Source organism: Liolophura sinensis, chromosome 7 (genome assembly GCF_032854445.1).
Source record: "Liolophura sinensis isolate JHLJ2023 chromosome 7, CUHK_Ljap_v2, whole genome shotgun sequence".
NCBI lineage: Eukaryota > Metazoa > Mollusca > Polyplacophora > Chitonida > Chitonidae > Liolophura > Liolophura sinensis.
Genome location: NC_088301.1, coordinates 241,012 through 260,225, shown reverse-complemented (window position 1 = coordinate 260,225; position 19,214 = coordinate 241,012). Strand labels below are relative to the sequence as shown.

General features: G+C 39.0%; 1 protein-coding gene across 3 annotated transcripts in view; it reads left to right on the top strand.

Moving 5' to 3' along the window:
• The window catches only part of LOC135469761 (rho GTPase-activating protein 45-like), a 75,245-nt gene extending 60,985 nt beyond the window's left edge, over nt 1-14,260 (top strand). Inside the window, exons 21-30 of one of the 3 annotated variants that reach the window (XR_010444360.1) lie at nt 101-238; nt 2,489-2,545; nt 3,499-3,617; nt 4,179-4,259; nt 4,652-4,733; nt 5,182-5,269; nt 5,910-5,952; nt 6,495-6,555; nt 7,344-8,331; nt 11,193-11,278. Coding sequence is in view for 2 of the 3 variants with exons in the window: in XM_064748347.1 (XP_064604417.1) it covers nt 101-238; nt 2,489-2,545; nt 3,499-3,617; nt 4,179-4,259; nt 4,652-4,733; nt 5,182-5,269; nt 5,910-5,952; nt 6,495-6,555; nt 7,344-7,437; nt 11,193-12,112 (1,683 nt within the window). In the remaining variant the exon portion in view is untranslated. Of the gene's footprint in view, nt 1-100; nt 239-2,488; nt 2,546-3,498; nt 3,618-4,178; nt 4,260-4,651; nt 4,734-5,181; nt 5,270-5,909; nt 5,953-6,494; nt 6,556-7,343; nt 9,915-11,192 lie in introns of those variants that run through there. The other 2 variants (XM_064748347.1, XM_064748348.1) reach the window with 2 other exon arrangements.
• The last annotated feature ends 4,954 nt before the right edge of the window (nt 14,261-19,214 follow it).

The following is a 19,214-nucleotide window of genomic DNA, read 5'->3' as shown; positions in this document are numbered from 1 at the left end:
ATGTAGCCATAAAAGCCTTTCCTGCAGAAGAACAATCATGCATCTTATATTTCATGTGAGGCTCATATGTTCAGTCTTGTTCTTGTGTCTGTGACCACAGGGGATTTACAGAGTATCGGGTGTGAAGTCAAAGGTAGAAAACCTCTGCCTGAAGTTTGATGACGACCCAGAAGGTGTGGACTTGTCAGAAGAGAACCCTAACGTCATCTCCAACGTTCTCAAACTCTACCTCAGACAGGTGAGCTGGGGGCGTCATAACATCAGTGTCAGGTATTTGATGGCCTGAAAGTATTCATGGACAGAAACTCTGTTTGATATGGAGATAATGTTTAATGTAAATAATCTCAAATTTCCCCCATGATAATGATGCACATTTTGTCTGATTCGGAGAGTTCTGTAAGTAATCTCAAATTCCCCCATGATAATGATGTACATTTTGCCTGATTCGGAGAGTTCTGTAAATAATCTCGAATTTCCCCCATGATAATGATGCACATTTTGTCTGATTCGGAGAGTTCTGTAAATAATCTCGAATTTCCCCCATGATAATGATGTACATTTTGCCTGATTCGGAGAGTTCTGTAAATAATCTCGAATTTCCCCCATGATAATGATGCACATTTTGTCTGATTCGGAGAGTTCTGTAAATAATCTCGAATTTCCCCCATGATAATGATGTACATTTTGCCTGATTCGGAGAGTTCTGTAAATAATCTCGAATTTCCCCCATGATAATGATGCACATTTTGTCTGATTCGGAGAGTTCTGTAAATAATCTCGAATTTCCCCCATGATAATGATGTACATTTTGCCTGATTCGGAGAGTTCTGTAAATAATCTCGAATTTCCCCCATGATAATGATGCACATTTTGCCTGATTCGGAGAGTTCTGTAAATAATCTCGAATTTCCCCCATGATAATGATGCACATTTTGCCTGATTCGGAGAGTTCTGTAAATAATCTCAAATTTCCCCATGATAATGATGTACATTTTGCCTGATTCGGAGAGTTCTGTAAATAATCTAAAATTTCCCCATGATAATTATGTACATTTTGCCTGATTCGGAGAGTTCTGTAAATAATCTCGAATTTCCCCCATGATAATGATGCACATTTTGCCTGATTCGGAGAGTTCTGTAAATAATCTCGAATTTCCCCCATGATAATGATGTACATTTTGCCTGATTCGGAGAGTTCTGTAAATAATCTCGAATTTCCCCCATGATAATGATGCACATTTTGCCTGATTCGGAGAGTTCTGTAAATAATCTCAAATTTCCCCATGATAATGATGTACATTTTGCCTGATTCGGAGAGTTCTGTAAATAATCTAAAATTTCCCCATGATAATGATGTACATTTTGCCTGATTCGGAGAGTTCTGTAAATAATCTCGAATTTCCCCCATGATAATGATGCACATTTTGTCTGATTCGGAGAGTTCTGTAAATAATCTCGAATTTCCCCCATGATAATGATGTACATTTTGCCTGATTCGGAGAGTTCTGTAAATAATCTCGAATTTCCCCCATGATAATGATGCACATTTTGCCTGATTCGGAGAGTTCTGTAAATAATCTCGAATTTCCCCATGATAATGATGCACATTTTGCCTGATTCGGAGAGTTCTGTAAATAATCTCAAATTTCCCCATGATAATGATGGACATTTTGCCTGATTCGGAGAGTTCTGTAAATAATCTCAAATTTCCCCCATGATAATGATGTACATTTTGCCTGATTCGGAGAGTTCTGTAAATAATCTCAAATTTCCTCATGATAATGATGTACATTTTGCCTGATTCGGAGAGTTCTGTAAATAATCTCGAATTTCCCCCATGATGATGATGTACATTTTGCCTGATTCGGAGAGTTCTGTAAATAATCTCGAATTTCCCCCATGATAATGATGTACATTTTGCCTGATTCGGAGAGTTCTGTAAATAATCTCAAATTCCCCCATGATAATGATGTACATTTTGTCTGATTTGGAGAGTTCTGTTCATTCTATGAATGTGTTCAGCGCTTTGTTTGGAAGGTTAGATAATATCTTCCTTCAAAAATGAAAGTTCCATCTCCAAAAGGAGTGTTTTAAGTCAAAGACATTTACATGCCTATAAAAGACACTTTGGGGGTCAAACTTTTGGTCATTTGCTGTTTGTAGGAAAGGGAGTAGTGCTGTGATTTCCAGCAGTGCTAACATCCTGTGTTTATTACTGAGCCCTTCTCACTAAGGATAGTGGGTGCAGATGTAGTTTCAGTTAGGAATTATGCTTAAAAGTGCAGAAAACTATGATGCCCTCTCGTGTGAGATTTTGGCGCAGTTGACTTGATTTTGTACCTGTCCGTTTGTTTAGATTTTGCACCTGTCCATTTGTTTAGATTTTGTACCTGTCCCTATGTTTAGATTTGTCAGTTGATGTGATGATGACCGTATAAGACTACACCTGTGCTTCCTGCTGACATTGATGTACTGTTGTGTATTTCAGTTACCTGAACCCTTGTTAACTTTCCGGCTATACCCAGACTTCATCCGGATAGCTAAGGTAAGACATCTGGGACATGTACCTGTAGCAGCATGAACAGGCTACATTCATTGCATTTCACCTAAAGTTTAGCATTTTCCAGTGAAAAGTTTTGCTTGATTCAGATTGATTCAACTGCCTTATTGGCACACTTGAGAGTGTTTTAAGTTTGATGAACTTCAGAAAACTGAAGTGTTAAAAAAGGTATCATTTTAAGATCTTTATGTGTTTGCGACAGTGTACGTTTACATTTGGAACAGTGGGTGGTATAGAGGACATGATGCATGGGCTAATGCTACACTAACACTATTATACACTGTAATTTATGTAGTTCAGTAATGAATACTGCAAACCTTAGCTGCTTGTGCAATGTCACAAGTATTGTAGTAATACTTTTAACACCTTTAAATGTGAAATGCAATTTTTAGGCATCAGTAAAAATAAACCCCTCAAACCTGGACATTTTATTATTTGTTCCACATACAAGGGCTCCTTTCCCTTCAGTTTTGAATCGTTATGGCATTGCACGGGTCTTCATTTATTAATCTAGCTATCATCACATCACACAAAACATGCGAGGTCATGAAATGTGCTTGAAGGAGACCGCTATAACTCTCTGCAAGCAGAGAGACATAAATGTTGTACGTTCAATTTAAATGCAGTACAGCTTGGGCTAAAAGTCAAAACCAGGCAGGAGATTAGCGCGATCCTAGAGGTATTGTAGAGAGTTGGTAAAGAGGTTTGTCACATGCCATTGGAGCGCTGTTCAGTATCTCGGAGCTCAATCTGGGCGGTAAACAATTGACTTCTATCCTGAGCTGCACTGTAGCATGAATGGAAATATTTATGTGGAGAAAATGTACAGAATTTTTTTTTATTATGAAGTGATATGCCAAAGCAGGGGAAGCTGTAGTTTGAAGGTTTTCATGTTTCTACACTTGACCTTTGACGGTGACCTTGGTTGTGTTGCGCAGGAGGACATGACCGGTACTGTCGACCATGCTAGTACTGTGGAGAGACTAAGAGGGATGGCCAAGAGACTGCCCAAGTCCAACTACAAGACAAGCGCCATGCTTATGCTCCATTTGAAAAGGTGAATTTAGAATGGGATTCGATACAGCAACAGCTTTGACCTCAGCTATTCAGATGACAGCTCTCCATCTCTGTCTGCTCTACAGGTGGAAATGGATGTTGATGGCTGTTCCCAGTTTTAACTATAGAAATTTGAAATAAAATAAATAAGTAAAACCATTTAAACGACAAGAGTGAAGACAAATTAAAAATTTCTTATAAAGTGCGTGTTTTAAGGGAAGCTCAGTTTGCATTATACCATTGGATCAGTAGAATGAATGAATGATTATGGCTTAACGCCACATCGGCAATATTTCAGCCATATCGTGGCGATTGGATCAGCAGGCTGCAGAGAAAGGTGGGCTTTGGTCTACCATAGAGATGTCTGCTGGGAAATACATGTGCCTTTCCTGCAGGCAAACTAGCTATATGTAGCTCAGGTAGTTTGTTTTAGAGGTTTGCGTTCTGAGAAATTTGCATGAAATAACCAGAATCCTGGAGCAGGAACTTTGTGGTGTATTGTGCAGTATTGTGGTGTAAAACAGCAATGCAAATAAAAGAATGTATTGTTTTCATTTGACAGGATGGCAGGAAATGTTGAGATTAACCAGATGAGCACTAACAACCTGGGTATTGTGTTTGGACCCACACTATTAAGGCCCAGGTAAGCATTAGGCCAACTTTGCTGACACTTTAGTCATTTATCAAGTTTAATATTCGTTTTATACACTCAGCTGTTGTGGCAACATTAAAGTGGTTGGGTTTTTTATTGGAATCAGTTGTACAAATAAGACTCTTTTGTTCAGTACATAGAGCTTTTCTTTTTGATGTGTTTGTATATGAGACACGTATCTCTTTGCAAAAAGTATACATTGAAATTGATTTTGGACACGTGCTGGTTTTAGCTAATTTGAGGACCTGAGGAAAGTAAAAATCTGATTAGTTCACATTGGTGAAAGCTGTCAAAATGACCACCATTAATGATAAGGTACCTTTAATGGTACGATAAGGTTGAGGAATGATTTGACTTAACAGTGTTAATTGTGTCTCCCCCAGGGAAGGAACGGCTTCTCTTACATCACTAGTGGACACTCCTCACCAGACTCACATGGTGGAGCTACTTATAGACTCAGCTGAGGTAAGCTACTTCCTCTGTCTGTGGTTACCTCATGTGGGATGACCTGTGTTTTCCTCTGCTGGTAACATATGCTTGGTGTGGTGTCACGTCCTCCATTTGGAGTGGAGAGACAAGGGGAGGCAACCGTGTGGATATCTTTGTAGGGTTTGTTGTTGAACTGTTTGGCCAAGTTTATTGATTAATAATCACAGTTTGCGCTCAATTGCATTACATTCCTCTAAGATGTCAAAAAAATTAAAATAAGTAAATAACTGAAAATAAATTAAAAAATCAGAAACTATTAAATTAGCTGCTATGAATTATTATTACCCAGCAGAGAACACTTGTCAGACACGGTCTACAAGATTGTAGCTGCTCATTTTTATTCTGCAAATCAAACAGAAATGTTAGTTATTAGATGCGTTGAATGAAGAGGCGTTTTTCTTATTTTCTACTTACCTCCTCTCAGGAGATCTTCGGTTCAGATAAGGATTTGGAGGGCGGTGAGAACCTTGCTACAGATGACTCCACACTGACAGAGGAGGAGCTAGCAGCAGGTAAACTCTCTAACCAGATGTTACACATGGCTCCACCTTTGCTAAAACTATTATGTTACAAAAGTGCATATACTCCTCTGGGTTAGGTCATGCAAAAAAAAAGAAAAATGATACTTGCTACTGCCTCTCTTGGCACTCAGCACTGTGAGGTTAGAGCAAATAAACATGACTGGTTGTCCGAGTGTCAGCATAGTGACAGAGCGTGGTATCATGTCTCTTGTCTTACGCGTGATACTTTAATGTTGGCAGCACATTGGCGTCATGGACTCAACCCTGACACAAGAAGACACAGTATGGGTACATGCACCTGATGACTTCTTGTCCTCATATGATTGGAAAATTGTTAAGTACAACGTGAACCCCAAAGCATATGTGTGCATACAAACATGCAAATACTTCTTTCCAGAAGCCATAACATCCATTCTGAACTCTGCTGACCTTCCGAACACAAACATGTGGTGTAGATCGGCTTGTTGTCTGTCATAATATACAATGATGAGTCATCAAAGGAGTTCTGCTAAATATCACTTGTACTGTATTTCTGAGTGGCAGGATTCCCATCAGCCTACAGTTGACTTTCGTATGACTCTCATATCTTGTGTTCAGATTGTTACCTGTACAGATGTCATGTTTATTACAGGTGAGGGTACAGAAGAGGGGCATCACCAGGAGGTAGTGGTCAGGTAAGGCTTGTATTTGGTAGTCTTCTGCAGCTGTAGGCACTGAACTAAGCAGTCACTAGTCTTGATCACTGAGGTTACCTGTTCAGATGTAGCCCCGACTGGCTCGTGTGTGAGTCACAGTTGTTTTCACCAGGTTCTCTTCCTTGGCCCAGGTGATGCACTGTTCTTGACTGCAGCATGAAACAGAACACCAGTCAAATAAGTAAATATATCAAGGGACAACTTGATGTTTATGAAACTTGATCTTTATCTTTGGACATGTCATCACAGCTATAAAATTTATTGTAAATGAAAGGATTACGGCTTAACAGTGCTTTGACAATATTACAGTACTAATCGGGAAGAAGGATCTTTGACATAATCACTGGATCTGACCCAGTCCAGGAATGTCATGTAACAAATTACAAAAAATTCCCTGTATTATCCTGCTGAATGCTGTTTAAGACATATAGTCATAGTGATAAAAACAGTGTGAGGAATCCAGTCTTTGGGTTGGGAGGTGTGTCTGGTTACTGTAGCCATGCTTATGCCCTGTGTTAAAGGACTACCAGCAAGGCCGCAGTGGAGTCGGTGTTTCGAGACAACCCTTCAAACGACCACAAGGTATGCTTTACTCATTTTACTATCATAACTTATAAAGACGTTCAATGAAATAAATATGTACATGTCATATATCAGTTATAAGCTTTTTGGAGAAGTAATACTTGTATATAAGCCTTTTGGTTGAAGCAGGAAGGACTAGAATTTGAGAGGGAAATACATACATGTACATTATATCAAACTGTTTGTTACCTGTGCTCACACGGGGCCTTGGTAACCTTGACAGACCTGCAATTTGAAAGTTTCTTGAGAACTCTAGATAGTTAGGGCTTTTTTATAGTTGGGCCAGGAAACGCCATGAAATTAAAAATGCAGACAAAAAAATGCAGTTGTAGTATGTAGTATGATGACAGTTGTACAAAAATTTGATATCCTGCTTCTTTGAAATTGCTTTTTAAATGCTTGTGATTCAAAGTTCAGCTAATTACTGTATAATCATATTACATTGCTTTGAGCTTGGGTAAGTGTAGAGTATTAATTCCTGGTAGTCTGGAAAAGTTGAAGTTGGGCCAGGAAAAGCCTTGGAAAAACTCAGGAAATTTGAAATATTGAAATTTACCAACCTTCTCTTGTACACTCAAACATAAAGACTCTGACATTATTCTAGGAAGTAGGTGAAAAACGGAAAAAGATTTGCTGGTAGTGGTTCATGTACCCTGGAAATCCAGTACTCAGTACTCCGCTAAGCTGGTGTGACAAGCTTGTGAGTCTGTGAGAGTTACATGTGTATACTGGAAATGGCAGACGACTACACTCATTATGTTCGTCTGTCTGTTTGTGTGTGTTTTCAGGAGCTGGGCCAGGAGTTCAGTCTGCCTGGCAGTGCGTCACACTCTAACCTGGAGAATCAGTCCCCAGAGAGCACCTCAGATGTTGGCTCTGACGGTAAGGACATGAATACAATAGTAGCCAACTTAGTGTATGTCAGTATAGGGTTTAGACGTGAAAGAGAGTAGTGGTTAAAGTAATATAACCATGAGTTCCTTTACAGTACATGTAATAAGTGTGTGAATGATGACTGAATCACCACAAACCATCCCCCTGTAATGATCACAATGGTTTCATGTAGTCAGTGTCATTTCCTCAAATTTCACCAGTAAGGTTCATCATTAAGATTTTCGCAATCTCGTTCTGGACATGCCTTAACCCAGGGTGTAAAACTGTAATGCAGAGTTTTTGAGTTTCAACAAGATTCCTTTTGTGCATCATGATACTCTTACTGCAAGCTATAAAGTGGACTAGTACATTGTTTATACCATTTTTTTTCTTATCTTTATTGACCCTGGTGTAAAGGCTGGTCAAGGAATCTTACTTTGGCAAAAACAAAAATGCAAAACTATGTTGCAAAGGGATACAACGGCACTGCGGCATCGTCGTATAATAATTTAAATGATTTGCTTTGTACAAAAGCCGCTAAACTTTAAGGAAGCATACATGTAAGTATCGTTAAAATAAAGACAGTTTATGGTGGTAGTAAATTTGGTTTACACCAAGGTGACTTTATTATGCACATGGTTCTAGCGATTATTTGGGTGTTTATTTTATTTTGCATTCCAACAGTGATGTAGCACCTTACATGGTTCTGATATAACAAGCACAGAAACTTGATTTTGCATCTTATTTGCATCTTATTAGCATCTTATTTCTGTTCAGATGAGCTGGACCTTGATTTACAGGATGACGAGTACTTAGCCAACCTTCTTCCCGATGACTCACTTAGGTCTTCCCTTAGGGCTGCCATGACGCCCTGTAGCTCAAGGGAGAACAACTCTGTACAGTGTATGCAAATCTTTATTTTGACTAGAACTGGTGAATAGAGCTGGTATAGTGTGATGTCCTACTTGCATCATGGTGGAGGGGCTATTAGGCTGACCTGGACAGATGGGAATTGTATTTATTTATAAAATGATCTGTCCCACTGTTTGTATTGAAGGGTGTGGTTGACTATAGGAAATGAAAGTAGCATGATTCGAAGAAAAAGAATATTTCACGTATACGACGGAGGTCAGCATTATGGTGGAAGGAAACTGGGGAGAGCCCCAGAGGAAACCCACGACCATTGGCAGGTTGCTGACAGACCTTCCCATGTATGACCAGAGAGGAAAAGGGGAACATCTATGCAAAATAATGAATACGTGTGAAATAAAAGAAATGTTGAAATACCCACGAGGTTATACCAGGTGTGTAGTATGGTAGGGCTCTGTGCCTCTGGTGAAGAATACCTATAGTATACTCTTTTTACAGTGTAGGTGACTTATCTTTTTTTTTCTAGTGTTTTGGTTTTTGTTTTTTATTCTGGTGGCTGGTTTGAATATACGTATTGGCATTTTGGTTGCAGTGTTTGTGTTCGTCTGTGGTATGCTTGATGGGTGAAGGGCAGAATACTGTTAATAACTCAACTTATTTCACATTGTTTGGAGTAAGAGAACTGATTTTTCAGTTTCACATGCATGTAGGTGATGTAAAAGAGTATAACAGTATATTTCCATTGGGTTAATCTTATTTGAGGTGAGTTTGGGATTTTGAGTATGACTTGACAGAAGGTTGATCTGTATAGTGTAAGAAGGGTGACATTAGATTGGTAGGGTTAACAAAGACATATTCTTTATCTATAACATCATTATGTCATGAATGCCATTAAACTGTAAATAAAGAAAAGTTACCAAAATACATTCACGTGTTGTAATGTGGTGAACCCTGTCCCTCATATGGTGTAGCTCCATTTCTCAGCAAAGAATTTAATGCTTAATATTTCAAAATTGTCAGTCTTGCAAATTCCTTGCTCATCATTAATGGATAGATCAGTTGTCCTAGTTTGTGGACAGTGTTTACATCATGTTTGATATCTTTAGCATGATGTTTTAGTGAGGCAGCACTACACATAGATGTGGGCATTCGGACATTTGCGGGCTGTCTGCTAGGAGACTTAACTGTGACATGACCAGTGAGGAATGTTAAAAGTGATATTAAGCCCTGAGCAAAGCAGGCAATCAAAGAAATACATGCAGCCATACAAACTGAGTGCAATCAGTCCAAATATACATCACACAAGTAAGCCTGTGATTGTGAAACCCAGGTGGTGCAATGCAACACAGACATGCATGTAATGCTTCTAACATTTATGTGCTGTGGTGAGAAGGTCTAGTTATTTCATCATATTGCATGGACCTACTGTGTACTCTATGTGAGAAATCTCCGGTGTTTACAGGATCATGAACCTACTGTGTACTGTATATGTGAGAAATCTCAGGTGTTTACGGGATCATGAACCTACTGTTTATTGTATATGTGAGAAATCTCAGGTGTTTACTGGATCATGAACCTACTGTTTATTGTATATGTGAGAAATCTCAGGTGTTTACTGGATCATGAACCTACTGTTCATTGTATATGTGAGAAATCTCAGGTGTTTACTGGATCATGAACCTACTGTTTATTGTATATGTGAGAAATCTCAGGTGTTTACAGGATCATGAACCTACTGTTTATTGTATATGTGAGAAATCTCAGGTGTTTACTGGATCATGAACCTACTGTTTATTGTATATGTGAGAAATCTCAGGTGTTTACTGGATCATGAACCTACTGTTCATTGTATATGTGAGAAATCTCAGGTGTTTACTGGATCATGAACCTACTGTTTATTGTATATGTGAGAAATCTCAGGTGTTTACAGGATCATGAACCTACTGTGTACTGTATATGTGAGAAATCTCCGGTGTTTACTGGATCATGAACCTACTGTTCATTGTATATGTGAGAAATCTCAGGTGTTTACTGGATCATGAACCTACTGTTTATTGTATATGTGAGAAATCTCCGGTGTTTACGGGATCTTGAACCTACTGTGTACTGTATATGTGAGAAATCTCCGGTGTTTACAGGATCATGAACCTACTGTTTATTGTATATGTGAGAAATCTCAGGTGTTTACTGGATCATGAACCTACTGCATATATATACATATATATATATATGCAGTAGGTTCCTGATATATACACAGATAGCTTTAGTTTGTCATGAATTTGTGCGCACATCTACATGTGCATGAATAATGTCACAGTAGTACATGAGATGTGGTAGGCGTCAATGTGTAATTGATATGTATTGATTTACATCATAAAAGAAGAATATGTACGTTGATTTGGATCGGCCAGTGACCAGTGAGGTCAAATCATGGTTTGGCCACTGCGTGAGGGGTATTGCCAGTTAGATACATGTAATTGAAGTGAATTGCCAGTTAGATACATGTAATAGAAGTGAATTGCCAGTTAGATACATGTAATAGAAGTGAATTGCCAGTTAGATACATGTAATAGAAGTGAATTGCAATTAGATACATCTAATAGAAGTGAATTGCCAGTTAGATACATGTACATGAAATATAAGGGTTGTGGTTTATTTAAGGCACTTTAGTTTCCTTCACCCAAAAACCTGACCATATCATAGAAGTGAAAAATTCCTCCACCCAAATAAATGAATAAATTTACATCGATATATTGTTTGATTTCCAGGTTACACATAGCAGTGAATTTAATAATGGTTGAAAACCTAACTTTCTTCTAACTGTAAAAGCACACACACCAGTGGATATTTGAGTGTAAGTGTCTAATGTCCAAACTGTTCAACCTGTTTTGCAGAGAAAAGAGCTCGAGTTCTTCCTGTTCAGCATGTAAAGACGCGAAGTCAGGAGACAGTGCAAGCTAAAGGACAAAATGTTGACGTCCAGACCGAGCCGTCAGGCCAAGGGGAGGCAACTGGGGCTGCTCCTACTGTAAATATCATCATACCAATGGACAGCGTGCAAGCGCTTCGAGAGAAGATGAAACGAGACTTGGGCGTGTCTTCATCCCCGCCCAAAACTGAGGCACCCATACATGACACAGCTCTGAAAAGCCCTGGGGCACTGGCCAAGATGGCATTTCTCTACAGCACCCCAGAACCCAGCAAGCAAAACTGGGGTCCAAAGTTTACAGAAAAGGCATCCAGCCTAAGGGCGTCTCACTCTGCTCCTATTGTGACAGCCTCAGACTCCTCCCCCACAGAACAGACAGCCAGGGAGTCCTCCACCCCAGTAGAGCTTTCTGCTGGAGCTAGACCTGCAGGGCCCCGTCTGAGTTTACCTGTACCTAAACCTTACACCAGCAGCAGCACCAACACCAACACCACAATAGTGCGACCAGTGGAGGTGAGAGGGCTTGACCAGATGAGTACGGCCCAGGGCAGCCTTCAGTCCTCGGGCACTGGCCCTATCAGCAGCACTAAGTCACCCGTCACAACGGTAGCCAAAATCAATGTGTTAGAGCCAATGAGTGAGTCTAGCAAAGTCTGTGTGGCAAGTAGCGGTGCAGAGGAAGGTGCCGGCGTGAGCGTGTCGACATACCCTGTCAAGACATCATCGGGAAAATCCGTCGCCTACAGGATCCCTGTGAAATATATGGTGACAAACCCTCCAGGAAACACAGAGAGTGCTTCCAAAGTGCCAGCACCTGAGGCCAAAACTGTTGTCATCAAACCTGTGAAACTAACAGCTCAGGAGCTAGAGACAAAGTTTGTATAAAGGCTTAGATTAGAGCTTCCTTCTGAAGTACTGTGCTACAGTGCTAGTGTTCTAGGTGGCTGTCAGCTTGTACAGTGGCTGTTACAGTAGCTTCTGTAACTTAGTCCCATGTTCTGTTGCCTTATGAGGACTTTTCATGTATGCATGAGTTTCTGTGCAAAGGGCCCAGGGATGGATGCAGGGACCTATGTCAATGTGCATTCAGCTGTGTTTGCAAGGTAGTGTACCATGCCCGGTTTGCTAGAAACTCAGATGGGTTTGCAAGATAGTGTACCATCCCCGGTTCGCTAGAAACTCATCTGGGTTTGCAAGATAGGGTACTGTGCCTGGTTTGCAAGCTACTATCCCTGATTTTGAAGATTTTGAGCCATGTTTGCAGCACACTGAGCAAGGTTGGCAAAATGGTCAGGAAGAAATTGTGGATACTTGCTCTGTATGCATTTGTAGATTTTCTCTCTCTCCCCCAGCAGTGGTAGAAATCTCAAAGTGAAAAGTGATGCCTGATTGCTGCGCTGAAAATTTTCAGCAGAAGCGCTAATGTGTCAAGTCAGAGAGTAGCACGTTCATGGACAGATTATATAGTGTCTTGCTATGTTTGACCATGCAAGCTTGTGTCGTTTGTGAAGGGGTGGAAACAAAGATGGCAGAGTGTACTCTGCAGGGTAATAAACTTGCCTGGTAACTGAGAGAGACTGACGGTGGATGAATGAAGTTAAGTAGTAACTGACAGAAACTGTCAGTTGATTAGTTAATTTGCTTGGTAACTGAAAGAGTCTTGGCCAGCTGTTGAATGAAGTTGCCTAGTAACTGAAGGAATTGGCCAAGTGGTGAATAAAGTGCCTAGTAACTGAGAGAGACCTGGCTAGGTGGTGAATAAAGTGCCTAGTAACTGAGAGAGACCTGGCCAGGTGGTGAATAAAGTGCCTAGTAACTGACAGAGACTTGGCCAGGTGGTGAATAAAGTGCCTAGTAACTGACAGAGACTTTACCAGGTGGTGAATAAAGTGCCTAGTAACTGAGAGCGACCATACAGTGTTACCCACAGACTCAGGTGTCAGGTAACAGATAAAGTTACCTGGTACTTATGAGTTAGTGTTCCAGTGACATTGTTAACGTACAGTTTAATTTAACAAGCTCTAGGTTACTCAATAAACATGACTTAATTTTTTTGGCTGTACTATACACTACTGCTCATGGTAACTTCAAGAATGTACATGATGAACTGACAGAATACAGTATAACATATGCTACTAAACTTCATTGTTTCATTGTACAGTGGTACTTAAGTGATTGAACGAGTCTGACATTCTACTTGACTTGTTTCTGAACGAATATAACATTATATAATACTTGTTACTTAAGTGCATATTAGAATTCAAAGTTACTGAACGAACATAACACTACTGTATTTGTTCATTACTCCATGACTGTTACTGAACAAACAAGACACCCTATACACTTGTTTCTAGTGTACAACACTAGTGCTTCAAGTTACTGAACGAACATAGCATTCTACTATGCCAGTACTTGTTGCTTGGTTGTAACACCAGTGCTCCATGATAACACTACTATACTTATTTCTATATTGTATCACTAGTGCTACAAGTTATTGAAGGAACTTCAACACTCTTATTCTAGATGTTACTTTGTAACATTACTATACATGTACATGATGCCTCATTGTTAACTTGTGAATGAAGACAACGTTTTGGACTGCCCATCACCAGGTTGCTTTGTACCAGCTTTTGGGGAGAAACCCTAACCCTGATACAAGCTACCTGTGTTTATTCTTACAGACATGTTATTCATCTCCTGTATGTACTGTACACGTATGGGGTTTTTCCTGTATTTTCACCTGTTGTTGATTCGTTTGTGGCATGATGGGGCAAGTTGCAGTGCACAGCATGGTTTGTGCCATGAAGGTGTACGTGGCAGTGCACAGCATGGTTTGTGGCATGATGGTCTTCTTGGCACTGCACAGCGTGGTTTGTGCCATGAAGGTGTATGTGGCAAACCACAGCATGGTTTGTGTACAGGCTATAATATCAAATGTGCAATGGCTTTTGGCTGCATGTTGCTTTTATCTCTTCTCTGGTGAGAAATTTATTGAATATTTATTATTATTGTATAAATATGTATATTTGTGTATGTGTGTGTGTGTATCTGTAGTTGTATATGTGTATATCTGTAGTTGTTTAGAATATGCCTGTCTTTTATGATGACCATCTAGAGTAATGAAGTATGGCACCATTGTCATGGATACCATGCAGATGTATATGAATGAATGCTAGATGGTTGTGTTCATACATGTGTTGTATGCGTACATGTGTATGTAGTTATGATAAGCTTTAATACAATCGTGAATGTTGAGATTCTGTAGGAATTATATTGTTCATGTCATCTGTGTTATACACTATTGATATTTTCATGTATTTCTGTTCATTTCTTTTTTTTTTTTTTTTTTGTCTTTTTTTTTCCGCTTTTATGTTTTGTATGCTAGGCATAATTTATGATCTGAAGCTCAGGAATGCAGAGATTTGAGAGGTTTTTTGTGACATCTTTCTAATACATGTACATGTATTACTGGTCCTAACTTTATAACTGGGGAGTGCGCATATTAAAGCTGTGCCACTTCAGAGATTAAGCTGAACATTTTTACTTCAGCCCAAAAATCATTTTCTGTGTAATACTCTAAAAATACGAGAAATTCTGCAATGTTTATGAACAGGTGTATAGTCTTCTATGTATTTCCATGACAATGTAATATTTATGTCAGCTTTGGCCCATGTTATCTTCATGCCAGCATGGATATAACTTTTTGTGGCGTGATTAACAAATTTCAAAACCTATTTACTCCAAATACTGAATGTAGATTCCCTGTGTTGTTTAGATGTGAAGTTTGTCAGGTACCACTTAGTTTGTATCTGACAAGAGTTTGATGCCTGACAGAGTTTTTGTCAGACTTCTGATTTGCAGACTAGTAACATATAAACTACACTACATAACCATGTAATAGGCAGTCTGGAAAATTCACAACTTGGGCTCATCACAATATTTGCACACATAGTTTGCCATATGCATGCTAGCCCAGAAATAAAATAGTAGAATGTACACTATGTGTGATGTGAGCAAACAGAAAGTTCAAAGGTGGACTTGAGATTGACTTCCACAAAAGTATGTTGTATTATATCTCCAGAGAGTGAGCACAGCTTGTGTCAACAGTGGCATTGTGTGTATCCTGTACATGAAGATTCAGTTTATATGTCAACAACAACCACTGTTAAGTTATGAATTCCTTGTGGTAAATCTTCATGGCATATAAATTATATCATGAATCCCACAAAAGACTTCAAATCATGCAGTTAATTTGATTTGATTTGAAATGTTTCACTGTGCACAGGTATTTGTTAAATAATTCAGTCTGTTTGTATTGTGTCATGCGCGTACTTGGAAGCCAGCACCATGTGATGAAGACTACTGCCTGAGTGACATATGACTACAAAAAATGGCTCTGTCCTTCTGATGATAAGGTATAAGACTACAGACAAACATGACTGATGTTAAGACTGAGATCTGATTTCAGTTTATTGTTATTAAAAACACTTAACTTAATTTCAGTTGATTATTGTTTAAATAGATTGTGACTCTAAATCTAAATGGCTAACTGTCCCAAGTTCTATTGATTGCCCTTTTTAAACAGTTTGGAAATTAATTGATTGTAATTGGTTTATTATTTCAGTTTCAGTTAACTGGTTTTAAATGGCTTACTATTCATATTTCTATTTATCATGGTTCTTGACAACTTATTTTTTGATTCCAAATGGTGTGATTTCAGTTGATTCTAATTCTGTAGAGCACACTTTTCTGATTTCAACATATTGTGATTCTAATTGATTTCCTAGTCCGATTTCAGTCGAGATTTAAAATGGCTTACAGTTCTGTGATTAATTGATTGTGATTTTCATTTCAATCAATCTCATGTGCTTTAAGATGGCTTATTGATCATGTTTTGATTCATTGTGGTTCTAAATACTGTTCTGACTGTAGTTGATTTTGATGCTAATTGGGCTTATTGTGAAATACAAGTTGGCATAATGGAGGTGTGGATTGGGTGCATGGCAGATCCTCAGCATGATAATGATACAGATAACATTGTTATAACAGATAAATGTATACTCATTGTGATATGAGGAGTGCCTGGTGTACACACTGTATTTACCTGATATACATTTACCAGGCAGTTTCCACAGGGCTTTGAGTAGGCAGAATAAATATACCTGTATGATGATGTATTTGAAAGATCTTTGTGTTGCTTTCATGGCAGGGACAGGTTAAGTTGTTGATGTTTTGAATTCATTAAATGCATGGCTAGGGAATGTAGTGAGAATGTTGCCTCCATACAGTGTAGGGAGCAGAATGTAGCTCACAGATCGTCAGTAAAGTGTGGGAGTCGTATCCCATGCCACAAAAACTGGGTGTTCAACCCCACCTTGGGACAGAGAATTTGTAGATTCTTTTAGTATAAGCAGCTTTGTCTTCCACTTATTTAGCATTTAAATCTGTAGGTCACACTGAGAAAGTTTGTCAGTAACTTGCCCTGGGCTGGTGGTTTATATCTGGACACTCCGGTTTCCTCCACCCATTAAACTGACCGCCTTGGAAACTTATGGCATTAATTAGTTAAAAAATATCACTGAATCAATCCATCCATACATTGTAATTCCATTATAGTTTAAATGTGTACATAAGCTTGACATTTCAGGGCAGTAGCTAGGAGGGGCTAACTTGTATAATTTAATTTTAAGTGTTACATTATGCTCTGTTTTATCATGAACTGCATAAACAGAAAGGTATGTCGCTATACCTTAAACGCACATGGAATCGATTCTGATTGCCAATGTCTGGGGTGAGAAATAGGCAACGCTCGGCTTTGCCTTGCCTAATTAAAGTATTGTATATTTATTCAAGCGTGACCAAGGCAGCCAAACATGCCAAACCTTCTCCACTGTCAGCCAATCAGTATCGCTTCTGTAAGCTGGTGTAGGAAGACCACTGAAAACTCAGTATGTGAAAATAAATATGCTTTTCAGATTTTTGTCTACTAAGTTAAATGCAGAATGTATTGATGGACCTGATCACAATACATGATCTCAGAGCCCCTATTTTCTGGTAGTAGATGTCACACCTGAATTTTCATGTACAGACAAAACATTACACAAGTACAGTTCACAAGAATTTTACTCACAACAAAGCATAAAGTTGTAGAAAAAGTTGTGACATATCACTTATCAATGTCCTACATTATGCAGTGTGTAACATAGACTATCACATGCCGGTTGCTTTAGGCCTAGTTACAGGAAAGCAGTGACATTTCTCTTTCTTTTTTTAAAGACAATGCTGCAGAGAATAAGATAAAATGTAGATCGTTTTGTGGGTATGGAGCTAATGCAGTTGAAGTGCTCTACAAATACTCTGTTTTAAGTGCATTCCCTAGCTATGGGATAACCTTTTGACTGCAGTATGTAATCTGGAGGCCAATGCTGAAGTAGGCCAGCAAAACATACAGGCATTAAACTACCCAGTTGTTTCCAGTCCCTAATCATGCTAATGGGTCTCGGACTCGGGGCTGACTTTGTAAAGCAGTAGGCCAACAATTGCATTCCTACATGTGTGTGAACAACACTGGAGAAAGCACCTACAATATTAAGAAAGGTTAAGAGTGGAACATATATCTTGAAATGAAAGAACCAGTTCAATCCAGGCCTACACAGAAATAGAAAAGATTAACTGATAAACAAGACAGAGCAAGTCCCACAATTAAGCATTCCACTAGTTTAGCTTTTCACTAAACAGTTTGAGACAAACTTGATGGTTCTGTGGTAGGTAGGTATTTTTGAGCAAGTTCAGTTCACACCTTAAACATTTTATATAATCAATAAATATTTCACAACTTGTGTTGTTCTTGTTAGCCTTGCCACTGGGCCTCAAAAACGTTAGTCAGGTTGCTAGACTTTGATGTTTCACTTGGGAGAAAATTTAATTCTGGATATTTCATCTTAGGTTTTGGCCTTGCGTTCAGCTTTAGATTGGCACTTGTACATGTAACTATGAATGGGTGCTCTCTCACCTAAGTGCTACACAGGCCACAGTAAACAATAATTCACATAGCACTACTACAAGTCTGCTGAATTAAATGTCAAGCCCTGGTGTCATGAGGTATATAATGTTATCAGAAGCCTGAGAAAACTGATAACTATTCCACATAACTGTGTGTGTGTCAGCAGATTAGTACTAGCATGTGCTGTTTGACAGATATATACGGACAGAGTTGTTTATATAGCTCAGTATATGTGTATACATGGTTGTTGTCACTCCTGAAAACTGGAAGATCATAGGCTGAAGACTTACTGATGTGTTCATTCAAATACGTTCATTGTAAATGTGCACCCGTTATGTGCATGTGTCACACAGATAAACAGTCTGTTTGCTTTGATTGATTGATTGATTTGATTGGTGTTTCACGCCATACTCAGGAATATTTCACTTATTCGACGGTGGCCAGCATTATAGTGGGAGGTGGCCTGTTTGATACAACAAATGAAACTGAATGTAGTCTTAACTTAACCATTATCCTGACAAGTTTATGTTACATTCCATGAATAATTTGATTTTGAAACAATACCAAGCAAAGAAAAAACAAACCAAGAAAATAACACATGCAAATTCTTTCAGATTGGCTTTATCTAGAGTAAAATACACAAGAATGTGATCATAATGATGTAGGCCAGATACAACCTATTGGCTTACATTTACATATGTGCCTGTGAGCCAGCTCAACCCAGTCTCCAGTTGAACTGGGTGTGCCAGCATTTTCACTTCCAACAGGGGTATCAGGTATTTATCACATGGGCCACAGAGGGAAATGTAAGGCATTTCAGTCCTATTGAAATGCTTTTAAATCAGTTTGTAGTCGTATAAGCTGAGAAACTCCATGGAAACTGACATTCTCAATCTGGCTCGCATAACCGCATTGTCGAGTAGGCCTAATGTCCATGTTGCATTCCCTTGTTTCAGCCTTCCTGCAACTTTAGTCTAGCTTTCA